This window comes from Lethenteron reissneri, chromosome 33, assembly GCF_015708825.2.
Source record: "Lethenteron reissneri isolate LAM-NWPU_2019-01 chromosome 33, ASM1570882v1, whole genome shotgun sequence".
Taxonomy (NCBI): Eukaryota; Metazoa; Chordata; class Hyperoartia; order Petromyzontiformes; family Petromyzontidae; genus Lethenteron; species Lethenteron reissneri.
The window spans coordinates 5841140-5865824 of record NC_083811.1 but is presented as its reverse complement, the minus strand read 5'-3'; the positions used below and the strand labels follow the sequence as shown (position 1 = coordinate 5865824).

The following is a 24685-nucleotide window of genomic DNA, read 5'->3' as shown; positions in this document are numbered from 1 at the left end:
CCATTTGTAATCTTGACTCTTCAAAAAATATACTGTTCCCATAATAAAACGTACAATGTAGCCATGTTTGTTGTAGCAGGTCCACACAACTCATTACAATCCGGCAATATTTCAAGGAAATGGCGTTTTTTTAAATTACATATGTGCTAAGTAATATATCACACAAAGAAAGAAAATAAGACGAGGCAAGGTAATGCACAGGGTCGTGTGCATTGCTGCTATCAGGGGTTCCGTGAGAAAATAAAACAAGACTGTAAGCTTTAGAGACGGCTTCATACAGATCGGTGTGTTGTGTCGATGCACCGTCGAGTGTTGATCATACCGCTCAGCAGCTCGAAGCTTGTCTGGGCCTTGTGTGTAGATGCCCATCGACCAGTCAACACAGCGTGCAAAGCCTTCCTTGAGGAGGAGCTCTGTGATATTCCCATTCTAAATGAGAAGGGAAATCAAAAAGCACACAAAATATAACAAAATGTAAAACATAACAATTATGTATCATCATCATCGTCGTCGTCGTCGCTGATCGCCGAATTAAAATGGTTGGCGAGCACGGACAAAAACAAGTTGAGACCACATCAAATTTTATTCATTTTAGAGTATGCATGACCACTTTCTCTATCACATTTCAAAATAAATGAACTGTGAAATATATTTTTTGAAATATAATATGACTCTACTGTTTGGGGCCCACGGCGCAAGCGCTCATAAATATAAGCGCGAGTGTAGAGGAAGACAGCGTCTATGGGAACTACTACAACATTAAAAGCACGCTGCAATGAGTACGCATTGCACCTGTGCCTTTGCCATGTTGTTACACACTAAACTTTCCAACAACATTATATGAAGACAAAGATCCCCCAAATAGCCTAAACATACTCTCGGGCCAAGTGTTGTTAGTTAGCAAGGCCGGCACGGCACACGAGGAGGTGGGCGGTCAGCACCACGCCCGGCCGCCTTCGTCTCCCTAGTGGCGATGTTTACACACCACACCAGGTACTCATTTGAGGCCGAGTCGACCGAGGGTAGGTCCAGGACCAGTTAAGATAATCATCACTGGTGTTGGCCGTGAGCGGCAATCGAACTCGGGTCGCCGGGTTTGCAGCGCAGCAAGCCACAGCTCCCCACAAAATAATACACACACAACTATCATTTAGCAGTGACCATCATCTTATGCAGCTGTTCCCACAACTTCTAATGAACTGGAGCCAAATTGATGGACCTGAGACGAAAGACTGGCTTATATCTTAAAATAACCATGTCCTGCAATTTTGTTGTGCACTGGTACATTTCGACACACATTAACCAACAAAATCATTGCAGTTACATTTAAATGAGTCACTGCAGAAGCACTACACATAGCAGAAGTGGAAAATGCAATTACTCTTCAATTAATTGTTATTTTCCAATATGCCTATGGCAATTAGTTAACATAGATTTCGCCCACTTTGGACAGGGGGGGGGGGGTTACACTCAAGAGCAATTTATTTGGAATGTTTTCACGTGCAATGGCACGATGCGCAAAAGCACTAAGAGAATGTAACACCTGAACCGCATCACTATTTATTGAGGCTCTGCAATTGTTTGCATTATCTGCCCGAGATGGTACATGCAGCTGAAACACGGGAGAGAGGGGGGGGCTTGCCGCTGTCACTGGCTGTTTGATTTACTGACGTCAGCAACGGGAGCCAAAGCCGAGGCAGCTGCCTACTGCTTGACTGCAGAGTTACACACACGACAAATTCGTAACGTTCATGCCGTGTTGCGTACATTCCTACTCATTGGTTTTACTCGGAAAATCTGAATCAAGGTTGTGATTCGCGATGCCATTTGACTCGACGAAGGCTTGACTAGAGATGGATAACCCCCCCCCCCCCCCTTAATATTTTGGGATGAAATGAATTATTGCGGGAGAATGTGGTGGGCGGGGGGGGGGGGAGCGGGGCAGGCAATTTGCTCACGATGACGTACAACATCTTACTCTCGGAAAAATATCGCCTCGGGATTTGAACGTCTGCAACAAGAATGGAACAATGGCCTTTGTGCCTTTGTGGAAGGACGACATAACCCCTAGCACCCCGCCACAATACTGGCACTGCCACCGAGACGCCGTACAGAAGAATATCGAGGGATCAGGTCACCGTTCGGGGTCCCATCACAAGCTCAGCTACTACTGTAGCACCTCAACTATGAAAAATGATAAACACTATTAATTATGTTGATCGTGGTTTATGTCCGAAGGCATTAATAGGCTAGTGCCCAATAGCCTGCGGCGTTAGGAACTACTCTGGAGGACCATAAAGATCCAGTGTTGGTGGTAAACAAGCGCTCACAGGAAAATAATTAAAGCTTCACATGAACATTCATCAGACGCATGCTGTGCACACATTTACGATCTCTTCAGCATACTTCAAGCTGCAATAAATTGGCACCATCATGCATCACAAATTTTGTTAATGAAAAAGATAAATTAGCTCGCTCCTTTGCTAATTCAAAATGGAACCCTTTATATTCTCCACCTTGCCTAGAAAATACGCAAGTCGGGGAAAAAATAATAATTGCGGTTTCTCTCTACGTTGCTAATTAATCTGTCAGCAAGTCCGCGCATGGTGATCTTTTAAATCCTGCACCGTGATGCATCTGCCGAAGGAAACAACTGCCAAAAATAAAGTGGCAAGAACACAGGGCACTTGAATTTAAAAACGGTAATAGCTGATTATAAGCACACAACTAAGAAGGGTCATTTCTCTTTGCGCCGGACGCATGGGCAAGAATTGAAGGGAAGTTAATTACTTTAATATCTAACCAATGAACATCATAATCCAATTGTACAGTTACAAGCGAGCACTGGTCCTTGTAATCACCATTGATTAGGAGGTCTGTTGAAACACAAACGGGTCACCCACATAAGGCAACGTGAAAGCCCAATCCACTTTTTTTATATCTATGCCTCCCCCCCTCCCCTCCAACCCTCTTTGCTAGCAGTCAGCCTGAGTCAGCAAGCACACAGACCAAATTACGCCTCAATAAGGTCAACTCAACCCGCAGCCAATCCCATTGGCCATACGGCTGTTGCTGGGGTAACCAGGTTGAAAAGCAATGCATCAGCGATGATTTTTTTTTTCTCAGTGAAGTGGGGTGGGGGGGCGGTGGAATGAGGGGGGGGCAGTGGTGGGGGGGGCACAGCTGTAGCTCCTCATCTTCCAGCTCGTACATCTCGACGACAGCAGAGCCCTAAGTCCACGCGCCACAGGCTACAGCTCCCAAAGACCCAAAATTATTTCCTCCTCTCCTCCAGACCGCCCCAGAAAATAAAATATATTATCCCAAGGAGAGCCTTTCGAATGAAAGAATGTGCTGTGCAAAGAAAGAAGAAAATGAATGGTTACCATGGGATTAAAAGGAAAGGCTGACTTGCACTGTATTTACACATTTATTGTGCATTGGTGGATTCCTGACATTTTGGGGGAAAGGCCTTGGCATTGATAGTTAGGCTTGCCGCTAAATTATTCTTGAACATGTTGCAATTAAACAGAGGTAATAGCGTGAAGAAATCATTTTACGTAAATCCATTGAAACAGAACAACAATATAAACCGCCCATACACCGTGGTACTGCTGCACTACACCCTCCTGGGCCTTGTAATGTCACGACCGGTGGCTTCAACTCGGCGATGCAGTCCCTGACCCCGGTTATCACTTCAGCCAACTGGATTACAGGACAGGCAGCTTCGATGTCCCTTGCCAATGGGCTGTGTCATCAGCATCTCATCCACTTCTGAAAGGAAGCCCTTCAGATCAACATGGACATTTATTTTTTTTCAAGTCCGACCCTCAAAAGAGAAGCACAATCTGCCACTACAGCCATCGCCAGGCACAGCTACTCGTGCCAAGATACTGCATAAAGATTTTGGTCAAGGATTACGCAAGTTTGCTGCAAAGACCTAACGCTCGCAGTCGAACAAAATAATCCACAAGAGGTTTTTGGGTTAGATCGCGTAAATATAAATGTGTCGTTAAACCCGCCACCACCCGACAGCCAACTAGTAAGGGTTGTCACGTAAACAGAACGTGACAATACGTCACCAATACAGCACACCGGTGTGTGCTGGAGAGAAAACCCACAACATTTACAATTCTAAACAAAAAACATCTACGATGGATAATATTGGTCACGAAAGCCTACGTGTTAAACACGATTAGCACCAAAATATATTGGCCACCAAGATAAGAGTTGTACGGTGTGAACACCACGTACGGAAAAAAGGCGTAAAATTATGTAACCTTCATATTTGTGTTGTAGACAGATTTATTTTAACCTCTTGAAACTCTTCGGATCCTAACAAGCAGAGCTTTCGTACGACTGTTGTTCAAAGAGAAACTTTAAAGGTAATCACGTAAATGCCCCCATGCTGTGTCCTGTCAGTGGGATGTACTTCGTGGGAGTGTTCATCTACCACTGCATTGGTTTATGGAATAGATTCCTCCATAGTGAATGTGATAAATTAGTAAGGTAATCTGAAACTATCATTACATAACTCGCAGGTAATGTGGTTTTGAACTTGCGTGTGGATATGGCAATTTGATAATCAAGGGTGAGATTTTACTTAGCATCTTGAGAATTACATCTTAGCAGTCTGTAAAAAATGTACATAGTCCATAATTATGTGTTTTTTCGGATAGATCGTGTAAATATAAATGTGTCGTTAACCCGCCACCGAGACAGGTAAACTTTCTTCACATTTCTGGCAAATCGCCTGATGAAGCGAGTGGTAATCACGAGCAAAACATCACACTCAAATTGTAAATGTTGTGGGTTTACTCTCCAACACACGGGTGTGCTGAAGGAGTAACTAATTGGCACGTTTTGTTTACGTGACAAACCTTACTAATTGGCTGCGTCGGGTGGTGGCGGGTTAACGACACATTTATATTTACGCGATCCAACCCAAAAAAGGCCTTCATAAAAGATAATATTGGTCGCAAAAGACGTGTTAAATTGACATGGGAGGCAACTTAATTTTCCCGTGAATCTAACCTTCAATAACAAATGAATTTACATTCTTTCACAATCATCAACAACCATTCTCAATCCACTGGTGAATGAAGGCTTCACCCCGGTACTTCCGATTAGCACGGTTGGCTATGTACGGTGCGAAAGAAGTTCAACATTCATAATCTCCTACGATCATGCGACATAATATATACCACCCGACGATGTCTTCATTTTTGCAGATCCATAAATGTACTTCCATATTCATTAAACATTTTCACCCGTGTCCCCTCCAACAATTATTTTATTTCGTAGAAAAAAATACATATACCTATGGTTGTGATTGAAGGTGAAATGGGATCACTATGATGGTAAATAGGTGAGTAAGAGCAGGATGGTATGCTTTTTTAAAGGTTTTTCGTCTGCACGAGAGTACCCACACTGTGACACTATCAGAAACGTGGACACCGACAAATAAAATTAAACAAAAATGCCTGAAAAGTGGGAAAAGAAGCAGAGAGAAATGACACGCTTGGAATTACAATGAGGTGCAGAAAGAAAAACACGTGGATCAGGGGAATTAAATAAAATTAGAGACATGATGATACTTGACTGTTAAGGAAAGTGGGCTCAGGCAGGAAACCATCGATAGAAGGGGATGATGGCCATTGGAAAAAGACTGGCAATGGAATGGCAACCAAAGCAGGGACATATGCCCACGACCGCTCGAGACACCAAGGCACTGAGATCAATTCACATGAACAGGTTCACATGCACAAACCGTGAGGGGACAGCGATGTGGGGAAGTCTTCATCTAGCAGTGGATAAACCGTAGCTAACGATTATTCATGAAATAAAATGCTAATCATCTTCTTGGTTCTTTCGGTAAAGTCACGTAGAATGGAAATAATAAAATAATAAAAATTAAACATACTATTTTTCTTTTTATTATTTCCATTCTACGTGACTTGACCGAAAGAACATACAATTTTTATTTTTATTATTTTATTATTTCCATTCTACGTGACTTTACCGAAAGAACCAAGAAGATGAATCCCTGCAGTCACGAAAGCTTTAAATCGAAAAATGCTAATCGTTATAAATGTATGATATGATGAAGTGTTATTTTATACGTTTCAGATATTACACAGCAGAATTGTTCAAAAAGTTGAGAGGCCTGAGAAAATAACTCGTATCATATTAAAAAGTAACAAATATAAGACAGAAGTGTAAATTCATTTCTAATCTTACAAAGCAAATGTTACAAAGTTATATTTAAACCCATTGTGTAGGTTATGAAGCATGTGGTTTCAGCAGAGTCCATAAGAATTTAACAGCAGAAACACATTGAAATGTGAAAAAGCCCTTTCACCCATCTGGCTCATGCCGAAATGAATCCAGCTGTTTCCATCCACGTGGTTTACATTCGTACATTACTGTACATGAGCAGAGTGATAAAATCACAGATGCCAACTATTTTTTGGCCATAATCTTCAAATGGTCAGTTTACAAGCATTGGCATCTCAGCATCATTAGCAATTGATGGTGTTTGATAAAATACACATCCATTAGCATTGCTTTTTTTTACCGTCTCCTATAGCCCATGTCAGATTTCTTTCCGACATGTAAGAATGACCTCTGGTCATAACAGCTGTGTCTAGCTGAAATTGCTCATCTCTGTTAATGCTACCGAACTCAATTACAATTCAAAAACCTATTACATGTCACCACTCAGTCTTCTCTGCTGAAATGAAAACAATTTCGGTTCCCTTAATATTGATTTGTAGCTCATACACCTAAATCTACAGATCATTATCGTAATTCTCATTTGGACTTTTTCAAAACCCCTAAGCAACTTTATTTAATCGGAGAACCCGGATTTATACGTAATAAAACTGTCTCAAGACAATAGTAATTTCAGCCACTCTGCCAGTGAATCGGGACGGTATTTATGTTGGCGGCCAACGAGTTTGGACAACAAGTTATATAAGATATGCAATAGAAGCCTAATTTCTATCACAATATTTCATGCAAAATCCGCAACAATTCATAATTATCTCCTGCAGACAACTAAACTAAATCAAAGAAATAATACATCAAATAAATAATAACGTTGAAATTATAATGCAGAGAGAATGAGGCACAATAAACTACAGAGAAGCGCGAGGACAGTAAAACATGGCACCAACGATTTCCAAGTTCTGTGGTCCTATATTTGGATTTTTGGACCACTCCATTTATATATAACTTAGGGATATAAAAAGCAGCTCTGAGGAACCAAGACTGTCACAAGTCAGAGGCACGATTCGATTCGAAAATCGATTTCCTGAACATACCGTTTCCATTTTAACATCTGATTTAATATTCATTCTTACTTGTTGCCGTCTCGTTTGTACAGTTTTTTTGCTCCATTTACCTAAATATAACAAGAGCATATTATTTGCGTTGATCAAATAACATTGATTCTCAGAAGCACTGCACTGCAGGCATGGAGAGCCTTAAGAATCAATATTAATCAATGAATCAATGCAGTGACCATGCAACAAATACATGGTCAATGCCACTCATTGGCTATGCGTCACGCTACGCTTTAATGGTAATGAGGCCATAAGCACTCGTTGTTTTATGAAAAAAACACATCTGGATCTGCTACTCTCATAGAAAATTTAAAAATGGGTTTTTCAAATCCAAAGGCTACCCCCCTCACCGCCCCTTTAATGGACAGAAATTTGGCCAAAGTGTATTAAGTGAGTAACTATTAATGGTGCCAAATTTAAATGGAGGGTTTATAGGGCTATGTCAGAACCTTGCCTCTCTATTCTCATCTTGACACTGCACCAAATACCCACTTTAATCTGCGTCTATCAATACAGTGCAGGTCCTGGCCAAGTTCAGATACCAATCGTCACTGCTGTTAAAATTTACTACTCTTTGTCAATCCACTGATGGATGAAGGCATTTCAATGCCTTATCGTTCACGGGGGTTGCTTCACCATACTTTTCCACACTGTTCAATGCACGTTGGTGAAGGACCCAAGACCGGTTCAGACGTCACTCGCCACTGATGTTAGCCGTGGCTGGGAATCGAACTCAGATCGCCGGCTTCAGAGCGCAACGCGCTAAATACTATGCCAAGAATTAATTACAACAAATGAAACAGGTGACTGGAATCACAGGATCAATGGTTATGTACACCAGCCACCACTCCTGCAAATGCATATACACACACACAAAAGAGAAAGCTTCCCATATAGCCATAAATAGACTGTTGGGACAAGTGCTGTTAGCGAACACTTATTCAGGCTAGCATGGCACACGAGGGGGTGGGTGACCAGCACCATGCCGGCCGCCTTCGTCTCCCCAGTAACAATGTTTGCAAATTGCACCAGGTATTCATTAGATGGTTGAGTCGACCTCGGGAAGGCCCACAACCGATGCAGACATTTGTCACTGGCGTTGGCTGTGAGCGGAAACTGAACGCAGGGCACCAGGTTTGTAGTGCAGTGCTTTTGCTACCCACTGTTTATACAAAGAGAAAGATCCCCCCTATAGCCTTAACAAACTGTTGGCGCAAGTGCTGTTAGTGAGCATATATGAAGGCCAGCATCGTACACGAGGGGGTGGGTGGCGAGCACCACGCCCGAACGCCTTTGTCTCCCCAGTGGCGATATTTACACACCGCACCAGGTACTCATTTGAGGCTGAGTCGACCTATGGGAGGCCCATAACCGGTTCAGATAATTGTCACTGGTGTTGGCCGTGAGCGGGAATCGAACTCGGGTCGCAAGGTTTGGAGCAAAGTGCGTTAACCCGCTGCGCGACACCGCTCCCCGCTGTATACACAGACAACACGCACTGATAAACAAGCATCAGCTTGCAGTAAAAAAGATATATGCTGTGAGTACAAGCACATGTCAATTTATACTTACAAACAGAACAATATTAAATGCCATAATAAAACTGCGTACCAAGTACATGCTGTACTGTGGAGTACATTGTGCTGTGGTGTTTTGCCGACTAAGCAGTGCTTAATCCATTGCCAGCAGCATATTGCTCTCTAGGGTATACTAAAATGTAAACAGTAGAATGCTTTGATATATTATTATAAATAGAGGTGTCTGTAATGCCAAGACTGTACTGTAATGTAGTTTGTAGATTTAATGTGAACCACGACTATGAAAAAACTAGCTAAATATTTAAACTAAAAAAAGGTTTTAATTATATTAATATAATATTATATTAATATAATATAATTAAAAAACCACCATACGATAGTGAAAGTGCACAACACATTATTGGGAGTGAAAAGCAGTACGTACACCAATGTATCTAAAGAAAAAAGTTTTCAACCCGTGCATGTCAGTGGTGACGAATGAATAAGAAATGTAGACACTTGCAAAGGGAATGGAACCAATGTTGAAAAGTGCAGAGAAGCATGAAGATGCAAACAGACAAACAGAGTGACCAACAAAATGAACGTGGATTATGGAGCAAACTAAAATCAGAGGCACCACGTGCGGAGTAGAAACTGGTAATGGAATGGCAGCCAAAGCAGAAAACGGATCCAAGAGGCGAAGCACCATGTACATGGAATGGTGAGGTCAATCCATGTGCAGGAATAAACGATCTAAACATTCAACAGTTTTTATTATTTTACCAGGTAAGGCCCACTGAGCTATATAGCTCTTTTTCAGAAGCGACCTGACCACCAAATGAGAGCTCAACGAAGCGACACGTCATGTGGAAATGTATAGCGGCCAAATACTCTAAAAACATTTTGATTCTAAATGTGGAGGAAAAAGAACCGAGGAACCGGAGAAAAATCCATGTGACCACGGGGAGAACACGCAAACTCCAAATATACAGGCGTCAGGGGAGGGAACGAACCCATGACTTCTGTATACCAGGCGAGATAAGAAAGATGGTACCAGCATTAAAGTGTGAGGGATGGTAATGGCCAGCGGAGGTCTCTATCCAGCAGCGGCTAGACAATGGCCGATGATGATTATTTGGGTCTAACAGAAGCCGATCGACGATCAAAAACAGATCCCAATCCAATCAGATCCAATCGGTGATACCTTATTTATTTTGCCAATCCAATTGTCAGAAAAAAATATGATAAACCAAAGTCACGTAGAAAAAGTTGGCTTATTGGGAGGAACGCCTGGGAAAAAGGTGGAAAATATATGCCAAGAACAACTTTTAAAAGTGAATTGGGATAAAAAAAAGATGTTATGTAAAGAAATAAATAACGACAGCATACCAAATTACCTGAGGAAGACGTTTTAAATCAGTGCACATGGATCGTAAAATTGGACATTGAAAAGAAAATATAACTTTGTTATAAGCATGAAAATTGGCATGGAGAGAAACATGCTGGAACTTACACTGAGAGACAGAAAGAGAATTGCATGCGTCAAGGAACAAACGCAAGCCAATGTGCAATGGATGATGGCCGGTAGACAAGACTGGTGACAGAATGGCAGAGAACCTGACAACTGCAGAAATGGAGTAACGCGATTGGCTCATACACAGGAGCAAGATGGTTAATAACACTGCAGGATCGCGAAGAATGGTGGCGGCATGGGGACGTATTTATTCAGCAGTGGAGAGCCCATAGATCATAATGATGACTCTATATTCTTTGGGTCTTTCGGTAAAGTCACGTAAATAGGTTCAAATGAATAAAAATGAAATAAACCAAAAACTACGTTTCGATCACAACACAAGCGATCGTCTTTGTTGTGATCTCTGTTTTCCTCCTGATGACGATCGCTTGTGTTGTGATCCAAACGTCGTAGTTTTTTGTTTCTTTTATTTGTTTTAATTGGAACCTATTTACGCGACTTTACCGAAAACGTCAAAGAAAGATGAATTCCTACAGTCACGAAAGCTTTCAGTAATGATGACTGTAGCCTATTTTGTTCGTGTTTCATGGAAATCCAGCAGCAAGAAGATATTTAATTTGCACCACAATGGCCCAAAATAATCTATCGTAAATCAAATGATAGAAAATCAGACTCCATAGTGTGTTGACGAATCAATAAAATCATGGAAGTGGCGAATCATTACACGAATTTGTAAGCATATTAGAATTGAAGAAACTTTTTAATCCAATCGACTGATCAGGTTGTGACCCAATCTTCATTGGATAACATTCATATCTGCGTTTTATCCGTGTGACTATTTAATCCAATTCTGATCCTTAACAATGGTGCACTGTATGAAATGTGATAAGGTCTGTACACTTCAAAGTCTAGCTTACATCTTCTCTGCAGTGGGCACACTTAATAATTTCAACTGGAAACACGTGGGATTCGCTTGTCCTCAGGAAGAGAGAACGACTCATATGAGAGGAACCACAGGCAAAGTGGGAAAGGCAGCCACGGGTGAACCGACGATAAATTACGCTCCCCCTCCAAGCTCTTATGGTCCTCTATATATTAAGGTATTATCGGCTAATGAATGAGTGTTTCATTGTGGGAGGAAGCCGGAGCACATCCGAAGAACACATTCCTGCAGAGGGAGCTGGTAGGAACGTTGGGTTGCTCGGTCAATGGCCAGGGTCAACGGCGGCGTGGTGTATTCCGCAAATATGGCCGACTGAGGGCGGGCACAAGCCGGCCTGAGTAGGTTAAATGTTGAGTTTTATAAGGGCACCACGGGGTGACCAGCCCCTCCCCACCCAGCCCCACCACTCCCACCCCCCACCCAGCCCTACCCTCCCCTCCCCACCCAGCCCCTTCCCACCCAGCCCCTCCCCACCCAGCCCCTCCCCACCCTCCCCAACCAGCCCCACCCTTCCCATTTTTGGATGCACGGCGGACGGACAGAATAATCCCCTGTGGGCTGGGGTAACCAGGAGGTTCCTACCAGTAAATCACACGTGCAGAAGGGGGGCAAGCACTCTATCCCCATACAGATGGTCTTCCACACTTTGCTTGACTGCCTTCTCCTGGCAAGCCAGGGGGTATGGAACCTCGACGCCCACGGGAAGGGTGTTTCACAACGTTTGTGTGATCCGTCAACCCCCGGGGCCTCTGCAGTGCTAGATTAGAGGTGTGCGTCACGCTTGAAATCCGCAAGCGGTGTTGTCAAGACTGCATCCACTCGACGAAATGTACCACTCGTTGTGTTTGTACAATTTATGCAAACCAACTTAACATGAATTGTGCATCTTATGTAAATATTACTAATAATTTACAGCTTTTGTCAATGCACTGCTGCATGAAGTCCTCCCCACATGCCGCATTAAACAAAGGACTTTCTTGGTTTTGAGTTATACTCCAATTACAAACATAATGCTGTTTTATGCAGGTGAGCACATTTGTGCACTTCTATTTAACTAGCCCATAGGTCTTAGCCGTTCTCTGCATTTGGAGCTTTTCAACTGGGCTCAACAAAAACACATGCTGCGACTGCTCAGGACAGAAGCCTGTTCCATTCCCTGCATTCAAATGTGGCTTTTGTGGCCTTCCCTGCACAGCTGGTTTCCTGGTTTGGCTAATACACAGCCTTTATCCAAATGAGAAATGAGCCACCCAAGCCTGCACTAATCCCTTTCAGCCTCCCTCCTTTTGTTCGTATTATTGCATTCAGGATGTCAATTGTATTTCGAAGGGCCCATTTCAGCTTCAGTCGTTTCCACATTGCGTTAATGTTAACTTCTCCTCACCCTGAACTTCTCCCCGGCACACCGAAGAGTACGTACGCATGTCGGATTTTGAGTTCGTCACTTGAGCAGGCCATGCCTCTTTAACACTGGGCAGCTTTCTTCGCTGACAGTGTACATTATTAGCGCACAAGCCTCAAGGCACACAGTTATGAATGTGTGTACAAGACAATGGCATACTGATAAAATATTTTTTTTTACGTTTGTGAATAACATGCCGCATCGTACGTATTGTTAAACAAACACGTCTGCAGCCAATGTTGCGGGCGCCTCGGTCAAAAAAAATCGCGCCTATACCTTTGCGGTCGCTCAAGAGAAATGCCCATGTGCAATGTAAAAACAGTCCATGTATCGAAGCAAAAGAAAGATATAATTTGGTAGTGGCCATTTAAAACCGTACGGCATACTGGCTAAAATAACCTATTAAAAAAAAAATCTCATTCAAGCCGCCCGCTATTATAGTCAAGTGGCAAAAACTTGCGGGTGTCGTCATCCATACTAAAGCAGACGCGGGGCTCATTAATGTGCATGCCTTCAGAGGCACGTAGACGCTCCTTTCAGCGTGCCACTTCTCTGCGGAGATGTTTGCAAACAGCCAAGGAGATCTCAATGTTGTTTACAGATGGCACGGCACTGATGATGACGATCCATCATGCACACATCAGCTCACGTTCTCTTATCTTGCACCCATAACGGTCAGGTTCAATGTAACAGTCGATATAATCGCGTGACTTTTTTGTAAAAGAGAAAACGGAAACAATTCGCTTTGTAAAATGGAATATACGAAGTATAAAATGTCAATAACATAATAGCGGTTTTCCTAAATATTTAGCTCAAATTGGTACGTTCATCGCACTTACCAATACATAGCTCTGTTCACGCAGTGTACGTTCTAAAGTTGCTACGCGACAGATTTGGATTTTGTAAATAAGATATAGTTTTTTTAAAGATCAATGCAAAAAAATATTTGTAAAAAGCAACGCAAAAAAATTCACGAAAAAGGAATTGGTGCAGCCGCACACTGGATACCATATCCATAATAAAGGATCAACAACAATAACTTGGAGAGAGATGTGCCATCACTTTGCAAAAGAGGGAGAAGGGTCTAATAGATTAAAATGCAGAACAGAAATTCCACAGCAAAGGATTAGTGTAAATTGCATTAAATTGTGGATTGGAGAGTGCCTTAAAACAGTTGCATACACATTACATTTGCATATCAGAGAAACAGTCTGGGCTAAGCCGCAGCATGGATAATGCATTCAGGAAATGTGTTCTGCCTTCGCTACACTGTGCCTGGCCTTATTTAAATAGGGACAACCATTTTCCATCCCCTTGATATTACCACTCAAGCCCTCTGCAGCAAAAAAAACAATAGCTCTTTTTTTTTAAAAGGAACCACTCTGGTAATTTTGGGTACTGCACAAGCCCATCAATCATCCTTTAAAATAAGTATGTGAAACAATGCTTTGGTTTCAATAGAACCAATTATTTTTAATGGACTTTAACCAATAAAGAGAAATAAAATTGAGGGTTGATTTTTTTTGGCATCAGGCAAATTTTACATCAATACTAACACCAAAGCAGGTCAGTCCAATTACTCGTTTTGTAGAATTAACATTTAAAAATATATAATTTCAACAATATTTTGAAATATATGAAGCATTTGTTAAGACCAACAACAGCACTTACAATTTCAGTGGTAAATTAAATGTGTAATTCATCACCCTGCTTTGCGGGACTTTCATTTATATATATTTGTTTTAAATTACAATCTTACCGAACTCGGTGATGTTTTGCACCCAATACTGTGTTGTATCTGATTCTACCAGCCTCGTTGTAATTATTGTGATAGTTGTACAATGTTGATACATGACCTTGCCATTCGGAACTTGACTATGTAGTGGTTTTGGAATGTATTTGCTCGTGTTATTTTGCTCTAACCAAGTTTCTATTGTGTAATCAGGTCCCCCCCCCCGTTGAAAAAAGGCATTGACAGCCCAATGGATTTTACTTGTGCCAAAATAAACCAATTTAAAACAGATGTATGAAAGCAAGCTAAAATCTCGTTAAATAATTGAAAAATGTTCAATACTAACAATGTTTTGGCACAAAATAAATACATCAGATGAAATGTGGCAGGCAAACATAATAAGAATGTAACAAAACAGTTAACCCACAATCAGCCCAAAGCGTTGATGTATTCTAATCAGAGTTGTGTTGCAAATGTCAGCCACCGTGCGCGGATAACAGCTCTGCGTGTCCCACACGACTGCACCCAACCAATTGTCCACGAGAAGCAGATGAACAACTCCTTTAACGGTCACATCAGCACGTAAACGCAACATGTCGGGTTTAACCACGCAGTGCAAATTAAGTCTTTTCGGCTTCATTTAAAGCCTGCAGAACAATTCCAGGTATCTTGAATTTCATGGCAGGCAACTCAGAGCTATAACGTGCTACGTGGAAATATGTCAGGAGCAGCGTGTATATCCCACAGCTCGGAGGTTTCGGGCCCGCCGACCGGCCAGAGCAAAAACATAGCGAAAGAAGCTCATAAGCTACCATGTGGGGGTTCATCGTACGCCCGTGCTGCGGTTAACACAAACACGAACCCTCAAGGCCATTCCACCTCTCCCAGTATACAAAACCTCTGCGACTGGTATTACGCGCGGTTTGACAATGACCACGAGTCGTGTCTTATAGATTTTTTTAAATTCTAAGAACTACGAGCGATTTCCTCGCGCGTGTGCATTTCGCTCGTTACGGCACGCACACCGGCTTCGCTTCGCTCGGCATTGCTCCGCGGGAAAGATAGCAGCTCTTTCAAGAGCGCATTTTGAACCTCCAGATATAACCTTCACGCGTAGTTTGCGTGTACGTAGGTATGTACACATGCTACAACAATCTGATTTTCAAGCTGCGTAGAATTTTAAGCGTGTCTGTTTTTTTTTCCAATGACTACGGTGAAATGCGGCTATTAAAACTGCATCAATAACAAACACGACGTAAGCATGTGTGCCCTGACGTAATTAAAACGTTATATTTTTCATTACAGCCAAACGCTGTAGTTAGCCTCCTCCATTTGTACCGAATCGGAAACATGTAATTTACTGTATACATCTGGCAAAAGCACAAAAAACTCTCGCTGGAGAGCAAGGCAAGCTACCAATTTAAAGAGCGGTCAATTTTACACATGAACTAACCTCCACAGTAAGCCAGATGCACGCGACAAAAAGCCTGCCAACACTATTCAAAAACTAATGTTAAGCAGGTGTTAATACCCGGGCAATCTCAAACTATATTTTTTTAAGGAGGGGGGGGGCTCTCTGGGCTCAAGATTAAAGCAATTTATCACGAAGAAATATTAGCGCTGTCAAGGGGGGGCAGGGGGGCTCTGTTCCGCCCATGTTGGAAGAAAGATGATCCGTACAGAATAGGGGGGAAAGCATGACCAAATTATGACACTCCTTAGCACTTGTCAACAGCTCAATAAACCTATCCCCCAATATTTTCTGAATACGGAAACCTTCATTTCTCTTGTCAGTAATTGTTGCACCCTGCTGTGTGCTAAGCAACATTAAGCCAGGCTATGAATGCACCGACTATCACCGTAAACAAATGCATTGTGACCGACATCTCATAGATAAGCAAAACACAAAAACAAATCTTCTAATGTATCATCATCATGTCCTTTCCCAAAAAAAACGGATTCTCCGGTTGAAAGTCTCTCTCTAAAGACAAAAATTTACACGCACGGTTTTGGAGACATCAACAAAAAGAACTTAAATAATTATCTTGAATGTTTACGCGTAGAAAACTTGCAAGCAGGCGTAATATTTAAAGATTGTGCAGTTAAAGGGTATTTGACAATTACATTATAACAACAACGAAAATTGTACGTGTTGTCAAAGCAGCAGGGGAAATAATAAGCATCTGGCTCCCTCTAGTGTCATAATTCAGAACAGGTCACAATGACGAAAATCCTCGGATCTAACCAAGGGAGTTGGGTTTGAAAATATCAGCCATGCTGAACTGTGAGGGTGCGTTAAGTGTTCAAATATGTACCATCACCTAATGCTGTGGGCGGGGGGGGGGGGGTGAGAAACAACGTGACATGTACGACAGGAAATGTTCCTGACAAGCCCTTAAAATGACACCTCAATGCTGTTATTTCTTTTTAAAGTATTCAATTCCCAAAAGCGCACGTGACCAAACGAAACCTGCAAAAGTACAAATTATGATCCTATATTACATTGTAAGGGAAGAGTGGTGTGGGCCAGTCATTTTCCGCACTGCGCTCTGAAGATGTCGGCACGAGCTGAATTCCCGGCCACAGTTAACCATCAGCGGCACGTTAAAATCTGACCAGCATGAAGTATGATCAAACAATTGCCATGACTGACAATGGGGCCCTGGTTATTGTAAATAAAATGAATCAATTCCAGCCATTTAAACTCCACCGTTGATGGAATGCCATCCCCCATTCAATGTTCATCATGCTTCACCACCCTAAGTCAGCGAAGGCTGGCAAAGGGGGTAAAATGACGGGACTGGTTCAGGGATGTCTCGCCGTTTATGTTAGCTATGGTCAGGGATCGAACTCGAGTCACCTTGCTCATAGCAACGTAGCACAGGAACCACACTGTGCCACCCCTCTACACCCCTTAAAATGATTGTTTACAATTAAACTTTAGTTTTGCACCATGTATGGCTTCCACACATCAACATGCAAAGGAACAATTAAGGAAACGTTCAATTTTTTTTAATGGTCACCTCAAAAACTTTAATAAGTACTGAGCAGTTCCAGCTCAGTTAACTAGATTAAAGAATATTTTATTGAAGGCCAAAGATTAAGAATTTAAATTAGAAATTGCAATTCCAAATAAGTAATATAAAACTCGATTTAAATGTTGGCTTTTTCTCGATTCAAAACTTGTGCAGGTCAACCATTATGCTTGGTGTGTCATATCAGTAAGACTTCTTCAGTACAGGCAGTCCCTGGGTTCGTAACCCCAATTTTACCTATGTCGGAAACCGAACAATTTTCCCCCAAAATCAACGATAAAATCCCATTGGGAGAAAGTGGCGTCTCCCCTACCCGATTAAGAGTTCGTTTTCTATCGCTACCTTCATCGTATCGCTGTACATACGCTCTGCACTTCCTACGATTCTTTCATTTAATCGAATATCTACCCTAATACTACCCATAATGAAACTAATGGAAGATATACTGTATGCAATTGTTTATAAATACCACGAAACATTTAAATAGTAATTGTTAACAGAAAGCAGTCACTTCCGAATGTTTGAATAGCGTGCATTAGGCGAGACCTAGACTTCTCCAATCGCGGGTGGCTGAGACCATGAGCAATCAAAGTGTAATTGTGTTAAATAAAGTACAAAAGGTAAATAACTCTATGGGAGCATTTCCGTAAAGTTAGACTTCTGTAAGTCGGGCATTCCGCAACCCAGGGACATACTGTAATAGGATCATTCATTTCTAACAATCTCTCAACACAAGATAACAATTATTAGGCTTTACTTTTATATTTACACACACAGCATGTTTGAACTATACCAACACATGAATCAGTTTTTGTTCCATACTTGCGCACAGGGCATAATGAGGAATTGTGGCAGCTAAAAGGATTGCATACGTTTCAAACACACACAAATGTGTATAAAGCACACAACCTTTGTGCATTATGCAATGATCATCAGTATTTCCTGAAGAAGTGCATTGTGGTCATCTTGTTTTAAGTCACCGTCAAAATAAATTCGAGCAAATGTGACCAACTGACAGTGGCAGTGATGGACAACTGTGGACTCTTCAGCAGAGTTATAATGTAAATAATGCTCAAGCCACGAATGCTTAGCTCACTGCTGCAAAGTCTGCCTCTGGAAACCATACAAGTCGCGTCCTTACATGCACACTCAGAACATTTCAGAATTATATGTATTTATACTGGAGGAAACCGATGAGCTATAAAGATATTTTTCAACAAAGATGTCCACACTATGGGGGCCCCCATTAGCTTGGCTATTGACAATAATCAAATCTCTAAATAAGAAAAGAAAAAAGATCACAACAAAATGGTGCAGGCCGGAACAAACCATACGTATCAACCAACACACAAAAACGTGTAGCAACCACACAGCCTTTACTCACATGCAAGCTCATGGGCCACATAAGTGTGCAAGTGGGGACTCAACATGTACGGTTTTTTCCCAAAGGTAGACTTTGCAGCAGTGAGCTTTGGTGACTATATTGTGCCGATGCGTCCCCAATGGGGATAAAACCGGTCCAGGTGTCCATCCCTGCCTGCTGTCAAGTCCGTCACATTTGTTCAAATCGATTTTGATGGTGATCTAAGACGAGAGGGATCACGATGCACTCCTTCACGACATTCGGATGGGTTTTTTGCGTACGCTCATAGGCCGTGTGCTTTTTATGAATGTTTGCGTCTCGTGTGAAAGTTATGGTTTACCAGCCTGCTGCGATGGGTTTTCTGATCATTTACAGATTTGATTAGAAGGGTTCCACCAATAGCCATGTTCCAAAAAGTCTGTAATTGGCACATATAGGACGTAATTATACACACTCTTTACGATCAAATATAAAAAGCTACACGGAACTTTTGATGTTTAACGATGATCGTTTCAAACTGTGAACACGAGTGTTCTTAGAGCACAAAACAATCTTCAAATTGCAAACATTTCTATCACGTTGAGCTAAAGTTGCTTCGAATAATTAGAACACACCTGCTCTCACCTCCCAGCACCTCCCCTCCGACACAGGAGTAACAACATAAAACAAGCTTCCATTAATCCCATAACATTTGCATATTTTCGATGGGTTTTTTTTTTCTTTTTGAGTTGAAATTTAATGATCCAGAAGAGGTGATCGTTTCATTACCTGGTGAGCAATTGGCATTCACGCTATGTTCAAAACATGGGAGATTTTAATTTAAAAACTATTTTGACTGACCACATGTTACATTTTTAAAGATGCTGGTTATCCAAAAAGGAATGCCAGTCTTATTAGCGAGCCCTCTAAAACGTGTCTTTTTCAAGACTCTTTACTTTCTATGGGTCTTGTCTCAGGCGTTATGTTTGGGGGTGGGGGATGACAATAAAAATTATTCTGAGTGAATATTTTCCTTTACATAAAAAAAAACTTTGTTATATGCATGTATAATGCCTAATTCAGTGATTAATATTTTTTACATCACAAAGCAATTATATACGGATTAAAAGTATTTCTAATTACTTTACAGTTCAGTCCACAAATTGTCATCAGCCATATTCTATCCACTGCTGGATGAAAGTCTCCTCCCGACACTGGCACTATCCACTCAAAGTGCTGTGACCACCCAATTCATGCCTACAAACTCATCGCCGTGAAACATTAAATGTGCATCCTCGCGATACTTACCTCCTTTCACACAGATTTGCCATGCGAACAGATTGCACTCGTGCAACATCCACTTATATCTATGAGCAGAATCAATTCTGCTCATAAAATAAAATTATTTCACGGGTCAAAAAATGTCAACGCAACTATTAAACACTGTGAATAAACTTGGCAGTAACGAAAGCATCCCGAGTTGGAGTAGAAGTATTTTGCGATGTTGCCATCATCAATGCTGGCGCCACCACTAGTCAATGCCCTATGTAATCATAGCCTAGCCTATTGCCCCTCTGTCACCCACAAACCTCAGTGGTCTCTTCCCCTTTTTCCCCCACTGATTTCGGGTCTCCCTCATACAAATGAGGCCACAGCACTTTGAGTTAGCCAGCAGTTCAATTTCTGCGGCTAATGGACTGGGATCTCAGGAGCGTACAAAGCAGAAGCTGGTTGCTCCCTCAATCCAGGGCATTTTCTATTTCAATTCCCCCCACATCGCCCCCCTCCCACCAAACCGCACTTTCCTCACTCACGGGGAAAGCCCTGACAGTTTCTCATGCACCTTTCAGGTTAAATCAATATTCAATATCTTACCGCCTCAAGGTACATTTATGTTGTTCGTACTCATTTAGGGCAATGTGCTCTTGAAAGCGCTTTCTAAAAGAATGTGCGGGGACGCGCCGACACACTAGGACAATGCACGAGCAGTAAACGTCAAGTCAATAAGTAACTCATTTGTACACCTCCGATATTTCGGCGCAAATTGAGTCACAAGGGTGCAGTGAGTCTCAAAGGCCCATCAATTTCTGCTGCACGAGTGCGCGGCTGGCGAGCCACTCTGTGGCTGCCAGTCTCGCGATCGATTCTGTCCCAATGTAGCAGAATCCAAAATCAGCAGATTCTAAACTAGCAAACAAACGCACATACACGTGCACGCGCACACAGGCATGCCTTCCATGCACTGGCTATGCGATAAGCTCAAGGTACGTCTCTAATTCTCAATTTCAAATACTCCTGCTAACCAAATCTCCAACAAATAAAGAATGGAAATTCTTTGTGTCTTCACTGTTGGAAATATTCATAAAAAATTTATTTTAAAGGAAAGCATATATACCCAGTTTCTACATGACAAGTATTTTAGCCCTTTTGTCAAAGCATTAGTACTTCAATGAGACAGCGCTCGATACTAAATTATAAAAAAAACACATCACTGTGCCAAATACCACTGGTCCATTCAATATTTGCAACCACCATATAACAAACTGAACGCTAAAGGAAACAGATGACAATATTACGTAACAATACCTTTAAAAAAATTGGTCATTGAGCCATAAAATAAACAAGCTCAAAGCACGGCCTCATGAGACTTGTTTTAAATTCAATAAAAGCCCAGGCATCATCTACATAGAGTGCATGTGTAAAAAAAATCTGCATCTTCAGCTCAAATTGGCCTGCAACACTACTCCATTTTTTTATGATTGGACAAGGGATAGGGCCCATAACCTTATGTTAACACATATTTGTTCAGTTCTTTGCCTTCAAGTACAAAAAGGACGTGCGATATAAAGGGTCACAATAATTACGTCAAATGTAACATTGGAGCAAACAGCCCGAGATGCATAGTGAATGTCCTTGGCCTGTTGCTGCCACTGCAATTTGTGTCCCCATCAGTTGATACACTTTGCAAAACCTAAAACTGAGTTGGACAAACCAAAGTCGGCCCAGTCGATTACTTGATGGCCGTTGTAATCACTTGAAAATAACACCTCTGGTGTGTTTTTAACTGCCGCCTCTTTACAAACTACCATTCGAGAAAATCGGACTTGTTTCAAGGTGCAAATGCCAATTGCGATGGACTTGTACAACTGTGGCAGCATTCACTGCCATGCATCATTCATATACCACGAGTCCTCGCTCAACGCATGTTTAGACAATGCATTTTCTCCACAAAACGGTTCTTCCATAAGGGAAGAATTTTCGCACAATGCAAAGCGCGCACCATTGTGACGCAGTTTCTGTCTGGTCGATGACGAACTACTTTCTTCAGCTGCGTGGCTGAGCAGAATGGAAATTCGGGGTGTATGCACGGAATGATATACGGCACACAGCGGCGTTCCCTCATCTCAGTTCATAATAAACGTTTTTGGGTTAGATCGCGTTATTAAAAAAAATGTGTCGTAACCCTCCACTACACCCGACACGACCAATTAGTAAAAAAGTGTCACTTTGACAAAAGACAAATAGTTCACTACTTTAGCCCACCGGTGTGTTGAAGAGTGAATCCACAACATTTACAGTTTTTTCAGTACGACGTTTCGCTGGTAATTACATCCAGCATCAAAGGGCAATTCGCCAGAATGGTGAAGCCCTCACTTGCGAATTGCCTGATGATGCTGGATGTAATTACCAGTGAAACGTCGTACTAAAAAAACTGTAAATGTTGTGGATTCACTCGTCAACACACCGATGGGCTAAAGTAGTGAACTATTTGTCTTTTGTCAACGTGACACTTTTTTGCCGATTGGCCGTGTCGGGTGGTGGAGGGTTACGACACATTTATAAATAACGAGATCTAACCCAAAAACGTTTATTATGAACTAGCTTTACTACCCAGCTTCGCCCGGGACTTGGATTCATCACGCCCGGCCGCCTTTGTCTCCCCAGCGGCGATGTTCACACACCACACTAGTTAATCGTTTGAGGCCGAGTCGACCTAGGGGAGGCCCAGGACCGGTTAAAATAATCGTCACCGGTGGAGGCCGTGAGCGGGAATCGAACTCGGGTCGCCGAGTTCGTAGCGCAGCGCGCAAACCACTACACTACAATGTGTTACGCTTCCACATGCGTGGGTCACGTGACAGATTTGACGTCACAGCTCACTTGCCGTGCAAAAAATATATGCATTATTGAGCTCTCCCCCCCCCCCCCCCCCCAAAATAAAAAACAAAAGTGTATTTTTATAAATTTTGCATGGTGTACAGTCTGGAAAGTACCCACATGGCAAATTTCCAGTTTGTTGCATGTCGGGAAGTACGCTAAACATTTCGAACAGACACACATATTCACAACTTTTATATATATGGAGATAATATTGGTCGCGAAAGCCTACGTGCTAAACTCATCCCAGTTCTTTGCCCCCACCATGGAATGACTGCAGAGTCCGTCGCTTACGTTATCATTCCGCGCACCGAATCAGACCACTCAGCCGTGCAGCTCAAGAAATGAGTTAGTCGTCGACCGCGCGGATAAGGCACGAAAACGGACGCATCCCGCATTGTACGAATAGTGTTCACTAATAATAGAATAGTCTTATAGCTAAAACACGTGTGAAAATGGGTTTAATGAAGACTCACCGCAATGTAAGAGGGGAACAAATAAACAAAAATGATGACACCATCCAAACTCCACAAACAATGAAATAAACTTTCCTCTAGACAGGGTAAAAACACTTGAATGCTAATGATTGTGAGAGACACGAATATAGTCGAAGTATAGACCACAATTGTAATTGTTCTCTGCACAGTACACCAACGTGAACACTTTTAAGCAATAATGGAAGCAGCAAAACGTATTAATTTTGGATGCCCAATTTTAAAAAGTGATTTCAAATTTATATCATAACTGCATCACAGGTGCGACATTAAGCGCAAGTAGCAGTTTCACGGAATTCAACAACATTCCAGATAACTGTACACAGATGAATGCCTAGGACGAGGCGCGAGGTAATTGAGGTCCACGCATGCATGCTGTAAATTAACGGAATTGAAGGATAATTTAACGCTTCCATCGGGGGGCCATCAGCATGAAAAAAAACAAGACATCTGTACGAAATCCATAGGTCATCGCTTTCATTTGCCTTTCAAAATTTTCACAATTTGCATACATTAAATCAAAGCCATAATTATGTGACATTCACTTCGCCTTTTCTCAGAGTGCTCACGAAATCACTGTTGGCTATTGCGGTCTTTAACACCGACCAAACCACATTTGCTGTCGATTATAAATGAAGCAAACTTTCAACGGGCATACTATTTTCGTGTGACAATCGTGGGATGTTAAAAGTATAGAAAAAAAGCGAGAATATATTTGCAATCTTATTTAAATGTATTACGTTTTGCAGATTAATTCAGCAATTGCCAATAAACACAAGATAGTACTCGAGTCTTTCAGAACTCCAGCAGACAATTAAAATTTTGAAATTGCCACCCAACCGGAAATGAAACAAAGGGCTCAAACCTATTCTGCAACTTTTAAACCCCACTATAAGGACTGCAAGGCACATCAGCATGTTAACATTTTATAAAGAAGTAACAGGCTCAGATTCCAACAGAACAGTTTGCTGGAGAATCTCAATTGGTCATCTCTCAGTTCAACCTCCACTGATATGTGCATCGCATTTGTGTGTTTTGATGCAGATGGAAGTTGTGGGACATCTTAACAATCTGGTTAAGATTCAAATATGCAAAAAATATTTATGATTGTAATTATACAGCAAAAAATATCTGAAACCGGTTTCAGAATTATAATATTTTAATTACGTGACTTTCATCAGCTTAACCGAGTTAAATTGCAAATGGATATAGCCAAGGCATTTTAATAAAAACACATTATTA

The 24685-nt window shown here is 41.8% G+C and overlaps 1 protein-coding gene across 1 annotated transcript in view; it reads right to left on the bottom strand.

Moving 5' to 3' along the window:
- The window catches only part of SND1 (staphylococcal nuclease and tudor domain containing 1), a 217751-nt gene that overhangs the window by 175050 nt on the left and 18016 nt on the right, over nt 1-24685 (bottom strand). Inside the window, exon 8 of the mRNA XM_061564429.1 lies at nt 323-429. Within this exon, the coding sequence (XP_061420413.1) occupies nt 323-429 (107 nt within the window). The remainder of the gene's footprint in view (nt 1-322; nt 430-24685) is intronic.